This window comes from Grammomys surdaster, unplaced genomic scaffold (assembly GCF_004785775.1).
Source record: "Grammomys surdaster isolate TR1022 unplaced genomic scaffold, NIH_TR_1.0 233, whole genome shotgun sequence".
Lineage (NCBI taxonomy): Eukaryota > Metazoa > Chordata > Mammalia > Rodentia > Muridae > Grammomys > Grammomys surdaster.
The window spans coordinates 7,122,877-7,144,731 of record NW_021604678.1 but is presented as its reverse complement, the minus strand read 5'-3'; the positions used below and the strand labels follow the sequence as shown (position 1 = coordinate 7,144,731).

General features: G+C 38.5%; 1 protein-coding gene across 1 annotated transcript; it reads right to left on the bottom strand.

The window, feature by feature from the left end:
* Positions 1–19,709: 19,709 nt before the first annotated feature.
* Gk2 (glycerol kinase 2) lies at positions 19,710–21,620 on the bottom strand. The gene has a single exon (XM_028773719.1). It carries the CDS (start codon positions 21,566–21,568, stop codon positions 19,889–19,891), a length of 1,680 nt encoding a protein of 559 aa, XP_028629552.1. The 5' UTR covers positions 21,569–21,620; the 3' UTR covers positions 19,710–19,888.
* Between the last annotated feature and the right edge of the window lie 235 nt (positions 21,621–21,855).

Here is a 21,855-nt window from a genome sequence, read left to right as displayed (position 1 = left end):
CATGCTACATTATGCCAGCTGGTGTAATGATGTGATAATGTTTGACTCATTAACTCTGGCACACAGTTTACGATGCCCTTCTATGACAGGATTAATTGATTCACACATACATTAAAACAAAAATAACTAAACTAAATTCAGCTGGAAGCCTGGCTCCTCGTCTGTCATAAAGCCCTGCCATTGGTACTAGCCGACACAGACCCAAGAGCTCAGTGGGTTGAGGCTCTCTTAGCTGACCTCACCTTTGTGAATGAGAACAAGAGCCCAGCAAAGCACCAGGGAGCGTTAAGGTCTGGGCTCTTCCTGGAGTAGGACTCAGATGTGAAACAGTCTGTATATATTCCTAAGGCATAGAAATAAATGTATAGGTCATTTTGGTTCACAATAGCTTTCAAAAGCAATCTCTGCAGTAAAGAAACAACTTTTAAAGACAATGTGAAAAATATATCTTAGATGCTTTTTAAATGTAATTAGATGTTTGAAATTTTTCTTTCAGAAAGCTAATTCAACAGAAAGCTAATTGTCAAAGTTTTTATGGAATTATCACCAGTCACAGTAACAAACAGAATGTTCACTACCATGCTAACTTCTGTCCTCTTATGACAAGTTGAGATAATGCAAATGTAATTTTAAACTCATCCTATTTTTCAAGAGATTTATATCCTCAACTTTAATTTATCAAATGTTTCAACAACTATTTCTTTGGCTATATAAAACAAGAACATTTTTTCCTGGACTTTACATTAGTTTTCATTTGCATTTACTATGTAAGCTATACTTCTAATAATATGCTTTTGCAGTTACATATATGTTTGACGACTTTGCAAACCCTGTTCTGCGAATGAACTTGGCATGAAAGAAAAGAGACATGAGTGGTGCAGTGGGGTGAGAACTAGTGAAGGCCAGAGGCTGCAGCAGATCAGCAGGTGTACCTGTAACACTGGCCTCAGAAACACAGAGACAAGTGCGAGAAAGCATTGGATTTCTGGAAGTATGTTCAAGATGAAACCCACAGAGTATATTTAAATTTCACTCATATTACAACTTCACTCTGGCCAAGTGACTGTACATTCTCAAATAACGAATGCATGCCACACCTTCAAAGATAGCTAATAATCAGAACAGGATATGCAAAGAAAAAGAAGTACTATAGCATATGTAAAGCAAATGAAGCATCTATATTAAATGAGATAATTAGCAGAAACTGTGTCTGCAAATAGCAAATGTTCATAAATGATAGACATATATCACAGAAAGAGTCATCCAGTAGACAGATAATTATCTGACACAGTTTTTCATACTCTCAAACTCAAAACTGCACATATATTTACATATTATATATACATGTGTACATAGTTTTATAAATTCATATGTAACCTTTACAAACAAAGAGGGTATTAAAGGAAGACACAATGATACAAAGATCATAAACCAAAAAGATAGTTAAAATTATATAGGAAAGCTTAAAGGAATAATGGAAGATAGGACTAAACATGGGCAGATATATTAGAACTAAAAAAAAACTTAGAATAAGTACAAATAAGCCAATGTCATAGCAATGAGAACAAAAGAAAAGAAGTATAAAAAGAAATGAATATTTTTTTCTTAAAAAAAAGACATAATTGAATTTTCAAATAAAAATGGCATATCATTCCTTAAGACAAACCGAGATCTAATGATTAATGCCAAGTTACACTTTAATAAAATTATTAAACTAAGAGAACAATGAAAAAATAATAACACAATCCTGGATGCTTCTTAAACTCCATATGAATAAATATGATTGGAACAAAATGGTGTTCCGTGCCTCTCACCAATCAGTGAGTAACAACAAACACAGCAACATCTATAGTACTTTGACAAAAACTACTAAGAGTTTAAGAGTAAAGAGTTAGATTTCCAGCTAAATTATGTTTAAGCTTCAAAGATTACACAGACTGTATGACCAAGAATATAGAAACTTAGAACAAATGCACTAGGAATACTGACAAAAGAGAAATGTGCATTTATTGAGAAAATTCAGGCATTCAAAACATGGATGAAATAGATATTTCAGAAGTGGGGCCCTTGGGGGCAGTAAACTAGTGAAGAGTTGTAGGAATTATGATCAAGTTCTAGAATTTCACAATGTAAAACCAAAGATCCACCTACCACACTCTAGAGATGGAAAACTACAACCGGTGAGCTAAATCCCAGGTCCCAACTGCCCAGCAGGAGACATGAATGTTGTGTTCTCTTGTTACAAAACAATAAAACTGATATCATATAAAACATGCTTTAGGGAATTATATGGAAATGCAAATGCTTTGTGGCTATGCATCTTAATTTTGTTTGCTTTTTAAATTTATTTTTAATTTTAGTTGGGTGTATGTGAATGTCCAGATGCCTGCCGACACAGAGTCCAGAGAGTACATCAGATATCCTGGGCTGGGGATACAAGAGGCTATGAACCATAACATGTTGTTACTGCGAACCAAACATCAGCTCCAACATCTGAATTTCAATAAATCCTTAGTTTCACTTAACTATGTTTCCACTGAAATTTAGGTGAAATCGATTTAATTCTGCTGGATCATTTACAAATAAGCATTTCTTTTGCTTCCACACTAAACTTTAGCAATCAGTCTTCTTTCCACGCATGCTCTGATCTCCATATCTGCACTCTGGTCTCCACATCTTAGCAAGCTTTGCTGAGTTATACCCTTGGCTTTGTCAGCGTCTTCTGAAAATATACTGACCTCAGCAAGACCCTTTTCCTACCTGACCACACTGTCCATGTCTCGTGCTAGTCTACCCCCCTCTTAAAAGTTTCTGCTGTTTTATTAATATTTGTGTTAGCTTCCCAGGCCTGCTGAGCTAGATACAATAAACTGGGTTTGTTTATTACAACAGCAATTTATTGAGAGTCTAAAAATCAAGTGTTAGCCCAGCCATTCCCCAGCCTGGCGGTTTTGATAGTCTACCTGACTGCTCCTCCCCCTCCCCAACCCCTCTCCCTCTTCATCCACTGGAGCTTGGTTGTCCTATCAGGAGCCACAGCCTTACACAAACCTGATTCTTTTTCACCAAGAAGCTTACTCATCAATAGCATGACAGCTAGGAATGGAAGCTGAGGAATGGAAGCTGAGAAATGGAAGCTAAGTTCTTTATGCTGGACTGTTGTCTGACCTAGCCTTTTACAGGTCTTGCTCAGATGACCACAGAGGCTGTGAGTTCATGAACACACCGATTCTGTCATATCCATGAGGCAGCTTCAGTGCGGTCCTCCCGGACCTGGCGTTCTTACAGTCTTTTTGCCCACTCTTCTGAGATGGACACTGCACCGTGGAGAAAGAAGTGTGATATAAGTGCAACATTTATTGCTGAGTGCTCTGCTGACAGTTAGTCTTCATCCATTTACCAGTGATGAGTCTCTGCACTAACCACTCTCCAATGCACAGAAAACTTTCCCTAATGAGTTCTGAGAGCCAAACTACTCTATGGGTAGAGAGATGCGTATTTAGAGGATAATTTGATACCATGTCCATTTAACAATAGTAGTACGCTCACTCCATATGACACAGGAGTTCCCCAACCAGGGGTTCTTGGTCAGATTTTCCCCTGTGGAGTGGGATTTTATAGAGGCCACTGTTGCTTACTCTATAATATTCACCATTGTACCCATGGGCATTTCTTGCCATGTTGGTCATTACTGTAACTTGCAAGAATGACAGGTAATTTTCTGGTACTATGAAAGCTACCTATTAGGGAGGAAGCTGGCTGGTAAGTACCACCTTGCTTTCTCGGTGTCCTGTGACTAAAATCAGTGGATTCAAGTTCTTTAGATATTATGCAATGATACTGTCTTTTGGCTTATAAGTTAAGGCAAGTGAGTGATGTATCGTGTATCAGGAACAGTAGACCTAGATTTCCATACAGTATGATATTGCTACGTAAAATTTTGTGCTTCTATTTCTTCTGTATACTTGGTAAGGTAAATATAGTGCCATTACTTCCTGTGTAGGGAATGTGTCTCATACATGGTCCAGATATATGACTAGATTCTACAAATATGTTTTGTGATCCATAAATTAAAGGAGAGTCATGTAAGTTAAAGCAGAGAGTAAGACCATAGCATGCAGAGCAATGGTCATGCAAGAGCAGACCATGTTGTACCCCTAAAGTCATGAGATACAGTTTGGAATTACCTTGAAAACAATGAGAGCTGAAACATGATTAAATTTTCCTCTCAAGTTGTAAATTTTTGTTTCTGAAGGAGAAAATACCCTGGAAAAGATCTAGCAAGATGATGGAACTACATACGGAAGACTATGAAGGGAAAATACCCGAGAAATAGTGCAAAGTCAAACAAGTCTATCAATAGCAGAGCTGCAGAGTTGTGAATGTGTGTGAGAAGTATTTCTCACCTAATACTGGCAGGAATTCACTGTAACATGGCTACGGTGTACAGAAGAAGGGGTCTATGGGGAGGAGGAGAGAGATGCAAAGTGGGACCTTCTAGATCAGTGGTTCTTAACCATTCTAATGCCATGACAATTTAATATAGTTCCTCATGCTGTGGTGACCCCCAATCATAGGATTATTATCATTGCTGCTTTATAACTGTAATTTTGCCACTGTTATTAATTGTAATGTAAATATCTGATTCTTCTGATGGTCTTAGGTGACTCCTGTGAAAGAGTTGTTTGATCCCAAAGGGGTTGCAACCACACATTGAGAACTGCTATTTTGAATGGACCATTCACCGAGAGAGTAAAAACGTGGCATCGTGAGAATTACGTTAGCGGTAAAGTGACTGAGCTTGCTGTAGCCTCTTGTCTTTGTCCTTCTCTCCTCCCATTGCTTACAGTATGTCATGCTCTACCATTGTTTGCCAGATTTCACCTTTTTATAAAACCAAGGCCCTCTATCACTTGTTCTAACAGGTAAAGAAAAAGACCAAAAGAAAAGGATTGAAAAATCTCCCATTGATATATAAATTTTAATAAAATAATGGTTACAAAAACATTGGTTAAGTGAATATGTGAATATTGTATTTCACTTTATGTTTGAATATTGAATATTCAATATACTATTGAGTATGTAGTATATTTTTTCAGTATAATTTTTAAAAGAAGAATCTACAGTATAAATCCATAACAAACCTAGGACTTAAGTACAAAACTTAGAGCAATTTCTAACTAATTCTGTATTTTAGCAAGTTCAGTTTATCTTAATACAACACTATAACCAAGTAAGAATAACAGAAATTCACAGCTAAACATCACTGATTAGAATTCTGGCACAGTGGACTTCCAAGGATTCTCTGTAGGGTTTCTGATGCTGTTTCCCACTTCTGTTTATGGATTTCCATAATTTGAACAATTTCATTGCTCTATTAACTCTATGTCAAGAAGAACTAATAGAAGAGGTGTTCCGGTGACTGGGGCAAAACTTCAAAGCAATTGAATACTAATTGATACAGTCTGAGGCCTTTGGAATTCTAGAGTTGACTTTATTTTAGTATGTTTCCCCCTGACTCAAAATACTGTCAGCATTCTGACAGATATTTGCTTGTGTTACACAAGAAAGAGCACAGTGGCCAGGAGCAGCTAGGGGGTAGTTGGGATCCACTATAGGCTGAGAGCAGTAGTAATAATAGATTTCACAAATTTTTGCTTAAAACAGTGTATTTGGATCAAATTTTAAAATTCCAGGCATTATTTCTGTTGAAAAGAATACAAAACACTGAATAAATTGAACACCTACCAAACTCAACTAGAAAGGAGTAAAATGGGCTAGGAGTCTGGGAGAAGAAAGAAAAGAAAGGAAAACAAAAAAAGAAAGAAAGAGCTCTTACCTTAAAGAAACTTCCGGCCTTGTATACAAAAAGACAGGAAAACATATAACTAATATATTTATTATGTGTGTTACTATTATGTCTTCCCATGTGTCTGTACACCATATGCGTTCCTGGTACCTGAAGAAACCAGAAGAGGGACTTGGATCACTTTAAGCAGGAGTTGCAGACAGTACGGAGCTCCCCATGAGTTCTGGGAATCAAACCTGGATCCTCTAGTGAACAGCCAGTGCTCTTAACTGACGAGCCTTCTCTCCAGCTCCAAGATGTTAAGAGTAATTCTATGGAAAGCCTGCACAAGATAATATAAAGCCCAGCCCTCAACGGAGGCTATATTAGCTAGAGACTTCATTCCCATGCAATAGGAGTACAGAATTATTTATTACACAGCTTAGCAATTGTTTTGTGTTAACTTGGGATGGATTGCTTCCACCAAGTACTGGAAACTGCAGAGAAGGAAATACTGTCATTTACTTGGATAAACCTGGTGAATGATGGCTAAGCTCTTGGCATAGTCCCTTTCTTCTCTTATTAAAAAGCAGTTTCAGAGATACAAGGCTTGAAAAGATCAAGGACCAGACGTCTTCTCAAGACTTCAAGTGTGCTTGACTGTCCACTGTCTTGGCTGGTTGGACTCAATCCCAGCGGAAGTGTCTTAGATCAGTGCCTTTCAAGCTTGGCTTCAGGATGAAATCACTTCTATAATTTAAAAAATACACCAATGAGTTTAATCCAAATCTCTGCTTGTAGGGCTCTTAGTGTATACTTTAAACTATTCCTGGGACTAAGAAAGGACAAGAAGCCTTGTGGTTACTTTGTAGCAGATGTAGGCAATACTTGTCTATAACAGAAAGGGTACCTCTGAGATGGTGGGGGGAATAGTGAGCCAAGGCAACAGTGTCCACTGGCCCCATTCTCAGCAACAACATAGGGGGAAGCTGCATTCAGAGGCCAGAGCTCCAGGAGCTCACATTGTAAGAGATGTACTCTGGAAATAACGTGCAAGGGCACTTTCTAGAGTTTGGGTTTATTCATAGTGGCCTTGGAGAAATTGCTATCACATTTTTACCTTTGCATCATCAAGTCATGAGGTTGTATACTTTTAAAAGATGAGGGATGTTGTTCAGCTTTGGTTCCTGCATCTAGCAGGTGCACACCATGGCATGTATCGAACATTCTGTGATATTTGGATAAATGTATTTCAGGATACAGTACTGCTGTTTTAGTTTATTATCCATTGCTGTGATAAAACACCATGACCAAAAGCAACTTGGGGAGGAAAAGGTTTATTTGGCTTACAAGTTACAGCCCATCATTGAGGGAAGCCAAGGCGGGAAGCCAGCAGGGTTGGGAAGTAAAGCAACAACTGTGTTGATTTCTCATGGCTTGCTCAGCTCACTCTCCCAGAGGTGGCGAGGCCCCCAGTAAGATGGGCTCTTCCACATCACTCAGCAACCAAGGAATTGCCCCATAGATATGTCCACAGGTAAGTCTGATTTAGTTGATTTCTCAGTTGAGCATCCTTCTTGTCAATTGACCCTAGTTTCTTTCAAGTTGACAGAATCTAACAGGCACCACCACAGGGCCTAACAGGGCAGTGAGAAAGCGTAAATCTTGGTGGTGAAAACAAAATCCTGTTGTCTATTTCAGTTGCCTATTCTGTAGACATCTGGGTTTAGTGAAAAACCTTCATAATTTCCCAATTTTGAAAATAGATAAAGGTTTCAAAAGTCCACCTGTCTGGGGTTGGAGATACGGCTCAGTAATTAAGTGCATGTACAACTTTTGCATCAGACAGAATTCAGTTCTTAGCACCCAGATCTAGCAACTCACAACTACCAGTAACTTCAGCTTCAGAGAATTTGATGCCCTGCTTCAGGATTCCTGAAGTAACTGCAACTCAACATCTGTATATTTACATACAGTTAAAGGTAAAAGTAACACACACACACACTCCTACAGATTTTTTTGTTGTTTTAGAGCTAGAAACTCAGAAGCAATTGATCCAGTATCATTTTGGGAATGCAAACAACAAAACTCATGCCTCTGCTTATTCATTAGGAAAAAAATACACAGGTAAGTTGTTATTTTTAAATTTCCCCTAAAATTTTATCCTACTAAATAATAAAGAAAATCATGTCTTCTTATATATCTCCTATATTGTTTATCCTTACCTTTATGTCATGTATAATAAATGAGGTTGAAGCTGTTTAGAACATGCATGAAAAGTAACCATTTCTGGAGTATCACTACATTTTAGAAGGGAACATATTAAATGACATCTTCATTAAAAATTGGATGAAGTTTGTTTTCTGAGGCCTAATATTCATCCTTAAAACCACTGTTCTGGTACCAGGGACATTTTACTGCTGCCAAACATTCCACTCTATCTCTACAATAAAAGTACTGGATCTAGGCAAGGATGAATTTTTTTGAGCACACATAAGGCAATAGCTTCTAATGTAGTTTGTTTGTCCAAGGAGTTCTTGGCTCTGAAGCACTGACAGTAACAGAAATGTGTTTGGAAGTCCCAGACCCAGTGAGATATGACAAGGAAGACAATGAAAAGAGCAGATGGATATCTTTACAGAGCAATAATTTCAGAACCACGCTTGGGGTCATGCCCGTTTTTCTAAAGGAGGTGTGACAAAGAGAACAGATGAGGGACAGTGAGAAAGTATAAATCTTGGTGGTGAAAAAATAAATCCTTTTTTAGGCTCTTGTGGATCATGAAGGTTAAAATGAATATGGTTTTAACTGCTTATACATAAAACCCAGAAAGTTGGAAATATTGCTCTATAAATAATATATCACATTTAATGATAAATAAACTGGTTATCAGAGATGTATTCAGCATACAAAATGCATATTCTTCACTATTATTATTTGTTCTCTTGGAACAGAAGTCAGAATGGTCAAGATAGCAAATCTACATTAAAACTGTTTGGAGGCTTTTAAAGAAGACTCCTGCCATGTATCAATCCAATGCTTTCTTGTTTTCTTCTTGAACTGTTCAAAGCCATCCGTTATTTCTTACTTATGCAGTACGCTGATATCACATGGGTGGAATGAGACAACTTTATTATGCATCCCTCAGTTTTACAGTTGTTAATATTATAAAAGCATTGATGTGGTTTTTTTTTTTTAGAAAATATCTTGAATCATGTTGAGACCTAAGTACCTCTGCATCCTATCAATTGTGCTATTTTAAAAATTAAAAAATAACTCCAACAACAATCAGCCTTGCTGATTATGTGGCAATTCTAAATTTAAGTTTTGAGGACTTGCTGTTTTGTCTTCTTAGCAGATGTATCATTTTACATCCCCACCAGCAATTGCACAAGGGTCCCAAATTTTCCATACCTTCCCAATATTGATTTTCAATTTTAGTTGTTTTTTTTAATACTAGACATTTTAACAGCGTTTTAAAAATTGTATTTCCATTATGGGAAACACAAACATTTTCTGGACATATTTGCCGCGTGTATTTCTTCTTTGGAGAAGCATCTACTTACATCCTTTGCTTACTTTTAAATTCTGCTTTTTTGTGACTAAGATTTGCTTATATTTTGGATATTAATTTCTTACAAACTCTCTTATTTGGAAACATTGACTTATTTTATCCTCTTGACACTGCCTTTTGAAAGATTAAAATCTCAAATTTTCATAGTCTCATTCCTTTACTTTAGCTGTCTATGTTTTGTGGTAGATAAAAGAGACTCGATCATAAGGTAGCAATATTTGAAAATACTGCTGGTAAATAAAGGCATGTGTGGATGCAGTTTGTTGATGGCCAAGTACAATGCAGGAATTTTTAAAAACACGTTTTTATATTCTAGAAATAACTTGACTGAAATAACAGCATTTAGAAGAGTTTTGTCTTTGTAGTGCAACAGTTGACTTCTAAGATATGCTTGATATCAAGCTTCCCAGAATTTTAAACTCAAAAAGAATGTTTTTTGCCATTAGGGATTTTTTTTCCAGACCTCATGCAGTTTAAGCTGTTCTGGAACATTCTGTGAAGGCAAGAATGAGCTCAAACTTCTCATCCACTATCGCCCAAGTGTTGTGTCTGGGAGCCCATTTCCTCATTTCTACATATGGAGGGGAGCATGGCTTTTCTGAGGTGGAATGATCCTGTTCTCTTTACACCGTTATAGAGAAAACAGGCTAGGGGTTTGTCGATGGGAGGGTACAGGGAATCCAGAAGATCTGGTTTGAAGGGCCGACTGGAGCTGACCTTAACACAGTGGTGGCTGGATTATTGTCTTACTCTCTTAAAAGAAGAGAATAAATAGAGTAAAATAGCCAGACTTCCATCTTCAGAATCAGGCAGAACAGCCAGAGCTATGCCTGTGATCTAGCCTCAGCCACCGAATAAGGTAATGTGCTATGGCCCCCGCGGGTGCCTGTGATGTTGGGTACTGCTTTGATCCTATGCATCCAGCAATTAGTTTTCATTCATTAATTTTTATTTGTTTAACATCCTGACAGCTAGCCCCTTCTTAGTGTCCCCTTCCACAGCTCCTCCCATTGTCCCCTTCCTTTCACTTCTGGGATTATTAAGGTCACGTGAAGAGCAAACTCTAGACCACTAGAAAGCATTGCGTGGAGGAGTAACTTGAATTCCAGTCCTCCTTTCTGAACTGTTTCCATTCTCTGAAAAATCCAGAAGTTTCTGTGTGGAGATAAGAAGGCCAGGCGCTCTCTCTTGGGACACAGTGTGCTTAGCCACCACCTCCATTTCATACATAAGATGCTGGTGAAAGCAAAAGTGAGGTGGGGCATGCTGGACATGCAGAGATGTAAATGTAAGTTTTATTTGCTAGACGTAGTGATTGTCTTGGATGCTTACTGATGAATAAGGTCACATTTATAGTTCTTTATGAACACTGCCTGGCTGATTCAACTCAGCTGGTGTGGCTCAAACTCCTTTCCAAGCTCAGTGATTGAAACTGCCCCTCTTGACTTCTTACTGAATTGCTCTGCTTGCTAACACTGCTTCTGAACTCCATGAACTGAACTGCAGTGACTGAATGGAACTTAACTGAACTCCACTCACCTGAATAGCTCTGTGATCAACTGCACTATACTCTCTCTTAACTCACTGATTCTCTTCCCCTGTACAGCTCTTAGATAGCTTTTTTCCTGCCTGTTCTTGTAAGAGTAAGGCATCTCCTATCTCTGACTCATTCTGTCAAATCTTTCTCTGATTCATCATTTTGTTGTCTGCCCCCCAATTAGAAGTTACATTCAAACATGGTTGCTTTTTTTTTCTCCGAAATAAACCTTACTTTTATTTTTAGGGATTAAAGGTGTGTACTAAGGGTATGTCTGTATTCCAGCCAGATCATACTGTAATTCAGGACATGTCTGTATTCTAGCTGAATCATATAGACTTAGAAGTTCTTTGGATGAGATCCCTTGCAAGAGCAGTCGTGTTGTTGGATTAAAATTCCCCTACAAAGAGGATAAACTAGACGGAGAGTGTAACAAGTTAGAGAGTACCTGAGCTACTAGTAGGTGATGGGGATACCTGGACAAGGAGTGTGAATGAAATATGAAGTTGTGATTCCCATTTCCTTGGCACATTGTTGAATGCTGTAGCAGAATGTACAATTTTTGCTTTATTTGCCAATCTTTCTAAATCTGAGTCCTGAGGAAGCTAGTGGTGTTTTGTATATTTAAAACTGAAATTTTATTCCATGCACATTGTCCAATTAAGGATCTCTGTGCTAAGGATTATCTACTGCAGGAAGAGATGATGGGGGTGGACATAGCACAGTCATAAGCCGTTCAATGTGTTTGAAATGCTATGTGCATTTAGCAGAGTTACAGTTACTGCGAGATAGAGTCAGCTTTCTTTGATGACATGTCTCCTGGAAGGTTGACTATACTCTAGGGAAGTTCCCACTCCCAAGAGTTATTGGATTCTCAAACTATATCAGATGAGAAAAGAAAAAAAAAGGTAACTCAAAGTTGGGTGGATAGACAAAGAGACTGCAAGAGAGTACATATGAGAGAGTTGGAGGAGAGAAGAATGTGATCAAAATAAATTATATGAAATTCTTAAGGAATTAATAAAATATTATTTAAAAAATTGAAAATTTCAAAGACAAGCTGGAAATTTTCTTGGGTCTTAGTGCTTCTAGACACAAACCAGGTCTGAGAACTTGGGCTATTAAAACTTCTATAAATATTAGTTTCCAATACTAATTGTAAATTTTAGTTCAAATTCATTAGGAATATGATATGAGGTGCTTGGCAAATGAACAGTGCTTAACTCTAGTTCTCCAGTGATAGCTTTGAATCACATATCAGAAACGAAACGTCATCAAAGGCTGCAGGAGAATTTTTATAAAATGATTTCATGTTTTCTTTATGTTTACTTTGTGTTCCTCTATTCATAAGTATTGACTCATTTTCATAATGTACTTGGGACTATTGTAAGAGGTGAAACTCAAACATAGGAGAAAGGAGAAAGCATACAGAGACAGGGGAAACTGAACAGTGGTTAGAACTGTAGAGGTTCTGACACAGTGAGTGAAAATTAGATAAATGACTGTCCAAATACTTTGAGCCAAACAGTTGGTACATGAGTTGGTTTTGATACAGCTGTAATGAATGTCATTCTTCTCTATGGAGTAGCATGCTGGAACTTTAGTGCATCTCTGCTTGGTGCCCAGTGGGCAGCAAGCACCTATTTGCCAGTTACACTTTTTAGTGCATGTCCATCTGCAGGATACTAAACTGGCTACCATCATTTTGATGTTTATAAATACAAGTAGTTATGACAGTATCCAGTGGATTTTGTTTCAGGAAAAAGATACAAAGGAAAATTAAGAAAGGGAACTGGAGTAAGGAAAAAGAATAAGAGGAGGAATAAGAAGAAGATGGGGATGCCCAGGATCAGGAGAGAGGAGGGTGGGGATGCCCAGAATCAGGGAAAGGAAGGTGGGGACTCAGAGGATCTGGAGTGAGGAGGGTAGGAATACACAGAATCTGTAAAGAGGAGGGTGGGGATTCAGAGGATCTGGGAAACAAAAGTTTTTTCTGTCCTGCAGAATGAAAAGATTTCTTAGGTGACTTCTTGTTGGGGAAATAAGTAGGAAGCTTTCTCTGTAGAGAAGAAAATTTTATCCAGCAGTTTATTTCCAGATTTTATGATGTTCTGTGACTAAGGAAACTATTATTCAAAGAATCTGTAAGCATTTTTTAAGAAGTTAAAATCATTATTGAATAAAATATTTTATTATAATTCAGAATCTTTTAGAGTGTGCCTACAATAATTTGCAATAAAAGTTGTATGTACGTATGTATAAATTCTTCAAATTGCTCATTTGACAAGACAAAATTCTTTATTTCATAAGAAATCTTATAAGTGTATGTATGTATTATTGCCTTCATCTTGTAAGATGTATCACAGTATTGTTTGAGGCAATGGAAAAAATCAAAATCACATTTCAAATATTTTCCAAATAATATATTTATGAACTAGTTCCTTCAGTATTCTCTACCCACCCCTGCTGCTCTCACTGCCTGGGCAGCAGGGGTGAAAACGTGTAGGGCAGCTGTGCACAGAGCTGTCTGAATTTCAGGAGAAAATCTATGTAGACAAACCGGAATTGTCCTTACTTACAGTCATTAGAATGTTTTTTGTTGTTTGACCTGAATTTTGCCACATTTCATTATGTCTTAATAAGAAAACATAATATCTTCTTACTAATTTTGTCTTTAAAACGTTTTTAAGCTTGGCTTCTCTGATATTTGAAAAAACATACTCTCATAAGTAAGTGTAAGAGATTTGTGGATTGTTTACAATGCACTGAATCTCAGATGGTTTAAACCAAGATAATCAATGCAGTCTTCCTGCTCATTCTCACCAAGGGTCTATCAACGCCTTCTTTCCTTTTTATTTGCTAAAGTAAATTCGTTTGGTGAGAGTTAACATGCTAATGAGTAGTAATGCATGCCAAACACAAAGAGGGCAAGGATCACACACAATTTCTTCAAAGCTCAAATAAATTGCACAATAAAGGTTGTCGATAGGAACAACAGAGAATATTTAAATACTAAGTGTATTAAGTTTTGATTGGAACAATCAAAATAAAGTATAGAGTCATCATTTCAGTGGGGAGCTCAAGAAGGCTACTGACTGAGATGATGATGTATCTGGACTGTGTTGGATGATTACTGCAGAGGATATCATTAGTTGCTATGTTCTTTAAAAAAAAACACAGAGCAAAATTTTCATATCTAATAGTCATACAGTTGGCACATAATATTCTACCTAAATGGAGATTGCTGAATATAGCAGACCCGGCACTGAGGCATCTGCAAGTACAACAGCGTCCCTGGGACGCTTCCATAAATATGGTAATAGAAGCCCCAGATATCAGACAGAAATGTAGTAGTACAGGACTTGAAGCAGAGGCTAGTTGGGGGTTGAGGCTACTTATCTCTATGTCCAGTGTATGTAGTTTATATTCCTAATTCAATTCTGAGCTAAGTCAGAATCTATGTCGCTATTTAATGACTCTCCCACATGATATTAACATGCTGTGTTTGTCTTCAACTAGATTTAATAGAGCACCTTGCCTCTCTTTAGATACTTTAGCTTCCTCATTTTTCTGTTTCTCTTCTCTGAGTCTGTCTCTCTCTTCATCTGTTACTTCCCTTCCTCCCAGTCACCATTCAGTTGTTTTGATTTACAAACTGTGCCCTTGAGAAATAGTATCTAGATGCTATTCATGTCCATGCTTCCTGTTCCAGTTCCACCAACGCCACACACATGCTTCACATTAAAGGGTGACAGTCTTATAGCATGCGTGCAACAGGACCCCACCGTCACAGGTTAACCAGAAAGTGCTGTTTAGTAGCCATGTAGAGAAATTATCAACTAGCTGTTTTCATCACGGAAAGCACAGAAGCTCTTGTGCTGGTGAAGTACTATAACCTACCAGTATCGTATAAGATGAATTATGAAGTGAGATATACAGAGACAAAGGGGACTTTTAAAAAAGAAAAAAGCTGATTATCCTAGGAGGGTGTTCGTGGAAGGAATATGACTGAGACGCTGCTAAGCTTAATGTTTTTCTTAACATTTCAGATAGCTATTCTTTGTTGTCAACTTGACTACATCTGAAATTAACCAAACCCCAAATGGCAAGGTACACTTGTGAGGGATTTTTAAAAATTAAATATGGGAAGATCCACTTTTAATCCAAATCTTTTAAGGCAGGAGGATGCACCTTTAATCTGGGCCACATCTTCTGATGGCAGCCTATATAAAGGACACAGGAGAAGGGAACTTGTTCTCTATGCCTGCTTACTCTCACTGGCAAGTCCATTCTTTCACTGGAAGTAGAGTCTGCTTCTTTAGGATTCTGGCATATACTAAAGCCTAGAAACATACAGCCTGTGTACTGAACAAGTCCTGGATTCTTTGATCTTCCACTGGGAGACAGCCATTGTTGAAGTACCTGGTCCACAGCTCGGAAGCCGTACTCACACATCCTAGATCCAGCCCAGAGACTTGCTAGAGGAGTGAGCATACACATGCCATACTATCGTCAGCTGCAGCATGGTAAAGCTCCCTCAGTGTACATGCTAGAGAAGAACAAAGATTAGCTTATGTTTATTTAGAGCTTGAAGATTTTTAAAAATAGTTTTGAAATATAATTGTTTGTTTTCTAAATAGAATGCCCTTGATTAACTCTTCGACCACATACATTATTGGCTCTGATCTAATAAACAAGCTGGTCACCCTTAAGTTTTCTGTGTACCTCTTTATGACCACAACCAAGTTCATATGTCCATTCTGTGAAAAAAGTTAGTGCCAGGAAGGTGAAGCATCTGGTCACATTGTGTCTGTAGTCAGAAAGAGGAGAGACAGTTGTGTTCACCCATGTCCTGGGATGCTCCTGCCCACGATTAGAGTGGGTTCCCACCTTGGCCTCATTGAGAGGCTCCAGCACGTGATTCCTCACAGGCGTGCCTAGAGACTAAGCTAACCTAACCTAATCCCTGACAGGTGTGCCTGCTAGTGCTTCAGATCCTGTCTAACTGACCATCACAACTGGCACCTGAACTTCCTTATCTGATAAATTTGTATCATCTAAATGCACCCCCCCTTTCTCTAAACTCCCTCTTTCAATCTTCCCTTCCTGAGAAATGTTTTTAGGGCAGGAGAAACAGACTCACATGTTCACAGTATTGTCTAATCAAGAATCAGTTTACTTGTTTTCTGGGTTTCTCTTACCCTTCCCCCTCAAAGCAACAAGACCAAGACCTGAGCCTGGGGCAACATAGATTGCCATCCCAAGAATTCTTCAGTCTTCTTCTTATCATGTGGGAAAGGGTATGGCACCCCCACCCAACACACAGATTCCTGAAGGAATTCGATGCTACCCCGGTTAACCAGCCCGTGAGGCTCTGACAGGAAGGGCTGGCTTGTTTAAAGGAGCTAAAGGAGGAAGCATTGATGCAGAAGAAAAACATAGTTTATCTGGATGGCACAACCAGTGAGACTGGCTTATAAGTGTTCTATTAAAAGCCACCCCGCCAGGCAGTGGTGGCGCACACCTTTAATCCCAGCACTTGGGAGGCAGAGGCAGGAGGATTTCTGAGTTCAAGGGTCTACAGAGTGAGTTCCAGGACAGCCAGGGCTACACAGAAACCCTGTCTCGAAAAAACAAAAAACAAACAAACAAAAAAAGCCACTCCCAATTGTGGACCAATGCTAGCCAGCTAAGAAATCCCCAAGCCCACCTTTATATGTCTTCCCAAGGTGAGGACATGGCTCAGTGGGTAAAGGTACTTGCCACCAAGCCTGATGGATGTCCTGTATTCAATTCCTGGGATTTGTAGAAGGAGAGAACAGGCTCCTACAAATTGTTCTCTGATCTCCACACATACACAGGTTGGAGGTGGGGTGTATCTTCTCTAAGGGTAAGGGTAAGGGTAAGGGTAAGGGTAAGGGTAAGGGTAAGGGTAAGGGTAAGGGTAAGGGTAAGGGTAAGGGTAAGGGTAAGGGTAAGGGTGTAGCTCAGTAGAGGAGAGAGTGGGGGAGGGAGGAAGGGAGAGGGAGAGGGAGAGGGAGAGGGAGAGGGAGAGGGAGAGGGAGAGAGAGAGAGAGAGAGAGCGCGCAAGTAAGCACAGGACCTGTATAAGTCTTCCACTATTAGTCCGATGACTTGCCTCTCTTCAGAATAAAAATGTGTAGTGAGATGTCCACCCTTCTTTTCCCCCTCCTTCCCCCTCCCTTTTTTTTAAAAACCAAGATAGGGTTTTCCTGTGTAGATCTATCCCGGAGTCAAGTGTAATTGATGAAATAATAATCTCTCTGAATACAACGAGCTCAGGATACCTGTCTTGCTCACTCCTGAAACCTCTCCGTTAAGCTGAGTTCTTTTCCGGCACAAAGGGCTTTCATAACTAAGCATTGAGGGGACACTAACCCAACCTTAGAGTCCATGTGAAAGAATCAAGAAAGCTGAGACCTCAAGATTGGCATTCTACGTGAGACTCCACCCAGCAGCCCAGCCCTCTGCAGTCACTTGACATCTTTTCCACCAACAGAGATTGAAGGGCGTCAGCCAGAACCAGGAAGGGACCCTCTCTAGCTCATAATCTTTGCCCTTGGTAGAGATCCAGGAAATGTGAACTAAGACTCAGGTTGCCTGTTGGGAATTTGCAAGGTGTTCAGGACCTATTGCCCTGAAAAGGGACGGGGTTTTATTTTGTTATGTGTTTTATTGCCTGCATGATGTATGTCTGTGCCTAGTGACTTGGAGGACAGAAAAGGTACCAGATCCTCTGGAAGTGGAGTTACAGACAGTTGTGACCTACCACATGGATGCTGGAAATCAAAACCAGGTCCTCTAAAAGAGCAGCCAGTGCTCATAACTACTGAGCCATTCCTCCAGCCTCTAATTTGTATTTTCTAAAATTTTACATGAATGAAACTACACAGCTTCAGAGTGACTGTTCTAAGTGTGCAGAAGTTCACTGAGTTCTATATCAAGTTTGAATCTGATCAATCCTGTATACTTTTTATAGCAAGCTCTTGACAATAAAAAAGTAGTTCATACATTTTAATAAGATGAATTTAATAAAATGAACTTAACAAAAGATCCTTTCTTTAAAAAAATTGTATAATTTCCAATTACTTAGGAATTTTCCAAATATTATTTCCATACTTAGACCCATAAAAAGTTGGAAGCCAAATAAGCTGCACTTTGATTATGGTCTATCGTAGCAGATGCCTCTGATACACTTGCAAAGAACATATATGTTGTTGACAGGTGCCATGTTATTTTATGAGTGCCCAATAAGTCAAGTTCATGGTATTATTCAAATATTTATACTTTCAGAATTCTCATTTGCATGTCCTATTATGATGAAAATGCTGGCTGAAGTTAATATTTCTACTGTGTTTATGCTTTGTACATTTTGAAGCTTGATCATCAAGTACATAAATATTTAGGATTCCTATGACATCGGTGAGTATGTCCCTTTACCTTTATCATTGTAAAATGATCTCTTCATCCGTGGTAATAGTCTTTGTTCTGAAATTTGCCATTTACACAGAAATAAGCACTTCAGATATTTTTGGTTAATTTTAACATAGCATGTCTTTTCCAGTCCTTTCACCTTTCACCTTAGTTTCTATACAAGATTAGTGCTTTCAGGATGAACATGTATAAGGTCTTGCCTTAATTTCATAATATTGCTTTTATTAGAAATAACTGGAACATTTACAGTTAATGTGTTCCTCATCATAATCATATTTAAATATATTTTTCTACCTATTATGTATTCCTTTTTATCTGTTTTACACTGTACTTAGGATCAATTTAGTATTTTATGATTCTAACTTAGATAACTGAGAGATGAATGAATTTTTTCTTTTACTTTTGGTTTGCAGCATGCGTTTTAAAGTATAAATTAAAATGTCATATCAAACAACATGATATAGGAAGCTTGAAAGTTATGCTTCCATTTGTTCTCTTGCAACCTTAACTTTTTCCTTTATTCTTAAACCCTATATGATAGTTTCCATAATCTTCTCTTTCTTGAAAATAATATTTATTGCAGCCTTTATTATCTTTATATAATATATGTACGTACTTATATTTACACATATCTACAATATATTTTATTAACATATTATAACATGTAATTAACATTACATATAATAAATATATTTATATATGTACAAATAACATATGATAAATAAATATATAAACATTAATAAATATATAAATATACAATCATCTAATAAATAATAAATTTATATAATATATAATATTGTTTATATTATATAATAGTATATTATATAAAATACTATATATACTACAATATTTAATCTGCAGTCTTTTGTTTCTCTAGCATAGATTGAAGATAGTTGTAAAAGTATGCAAGACATTTATTTAAGATATTAAAGAATATTTTACATTTATTTAGTATTTAATACCTATATTTGCTTAATATTTATATTTCTTTATCAACATAAATTGTATGTTCTATTTTTAAATTTTTGATGCTAGCAAGTTACACGTATGCTTATGGTTAAGTACTACCTTTTTAGAAAACATTTTTTTTTTGATAAATATTATGTTGCCCTACACATGACTATTTAACTTAAAGGATTTAAATCTGTAGTGGTCAAGACATCCCTGTCCTGGCCTAGTGGTCAAGACATCCCTGTCCTGGCCTACTGGCTGCCATGTCCTCTGAATTTATAAATGGGCTTCTCTATTTGATATAAAGGTAAATGTGTTTCAAATAAAATACCAAAAAAAGAAAAGAAAAACAGTGCTTTTCTCCATCATGACTATTGATTTTAAGGACACAAGATTTTTCATATTGTTTTTCTAATGTGCTCTCTTTATTCAAAACCTTTATTTTAAGTAGTATTTGTAGGCGCTTCATGGGTTCCTGTAGCAAGTGGCTTATAGGTAAAAGTAAATCTATAATATTGGTCTCACACTAAAAGATGGAATTCATTCTATTAAAAGCTCTCCCATTGCAAGTCTGTGGTTGAAGTTACTCTTCAGCACTTGAGACACATCTTGCTCCAATTAATAATGTCATGCTACTCACTATAAAAAAACCCAAGGGCAGGCAAGAGAAGACAGGGTTATCGCTGCTGCCGCCACCGCCATTTTCAGGATCCTTGGCTGTAACCCAACCCATTGACTTCATCACCGCTCTCTTCCATGTTGAAAAACGAATTTCACTCTCTGTGGCTTGGATTTGTGGTTCATATCGTTCCATCAAGATTGCAGACAAATCTTCGGGTTCAAGACTCCAAACATCTACCCCTTCTGCAGCTCCAGCTGCCATGGCAGCTCCCAGGGCCGTTGTTTCAGGCATAACTGACTTAACTACCGGAATGTGCAGAATATCTGCCTGTAGCTGCATAAGAATCCTGTTGTTGGTCATTCCTCCATCTACCTGCAAATGACTGAGTGGAATTCCACAGTCGCGATTCATGGCATCCAGAATCTCTCGGGTCTGGAAACAAACAGCTTCTAACGCAGCAAAGGCAATGTGGCATTTGTTGGTGAACTGAGTGAGACCACAGATTATCCCTCTTGCACTGGGTTCCCAGTAAGGTGCATACAACCCCGAAAAGGCTGGGACAAAGTAGCAGCCATAGGAAGTCCCTGCCTCTCTTGCAAGATCTTCAACTTCCGGTGAGGTCGTTATAATTTCGAAATTGTCTCTTAGCCAGCGAATAACAGCACCGGCTATAGCAACAGAACCTTCTAAAGCATAAAAAACTGGCTTATCTTTGCCTAGTTTGTAAGCCAATGTGGTCAGAAGGCCATGTTCAGAAAACACACATTTCTGGCCTGTATTACATAGTAAAAAACATCCTGTTCCGTATGTGTTTTTGGCTTGACCTTCGTGGAAGCACATTTGTCCCACTAAAGCAGCAGACTGATCTCCCAAACATCCAGATATTGGCACGCCTTCCAAGGGCCCTGATGTTATCAGGCCATAGATCTCAGAAGAACTGCATATGTTTGGGAGGATGCTCATTGGAATTTCAAAAAAGTCACAGAGTTCTTTATCCCATTCCAAAGAGTGGATGTTGAAAAGCATCGTTCTGCTTGCATTTGTTACATCGGTACAATGGACGCCTCCGTTGACTCCTCCGGTCATACACCAGATGAGCCACGAATCGATGGTTCCAAACAGGGCTCTGCCTTCATCGACAGCCTTTTGAATGTGTCTTAGGTTGTCCAGCATCCACCGCAGCTTCACAGCACTGAAGTAAGTGCTAAGCGGAAGGCCTGTCTTAGACTTGACAAAGTTGCTGTTTCCTGGAATTTTCTTACTGAGACTCTCCACAGTAGACTGGGTTCTGAGATCAAGCCACACTACGGCATTGTACAGAGGGTCTCCCGTGAGCTTGTCCCAGACCACAGTGGTTTCCCGCTGGTTACTCACGCCGATAGCTTTAATGTTGGAAATATCTATGTTCACCTCAGCAAGTTTATCGCAAGTTTTCGCTATGCATTCATAGACAGACTGAAGGATTTCCTTGGGGTCTTGCTCCACCCATCCTTCTTTTGGAAACTCCTGTGTCAGTTCCACCTTATGATTGCCAACTAGTTCTGCTGTTTTAGTATCGAAAACTAGAAAGCGAGTGGAGTTGGTTCCCTGGACCACCGCTCCCACCAACGGCCCCACAGCGGTTTGCTTAGAGGCTGCCATGAAGCTGGTCAGTGGACTGCAGCTCAGGGACGGTTTCCCTGGTGATGCCAGTTAAGAGGAGGCACAACAGCCAGTCAGGAACGCGGGAGTGCGCAGGCGCAGCTGCTAGCCCAACAGCTTCAGCTAACCTATTTCCCCCTCACCCAAGCCCCGCCCCTCACCTCTTCATACTATTTCCAGGGATTTATATGAAAATATTCAATATGCACTGAACTTTCCTGTGTGGGGCTCTGTATTTCTGTTTATTTTCCATTTCTACCTATGAGATATCCTTAACATTTGGTATT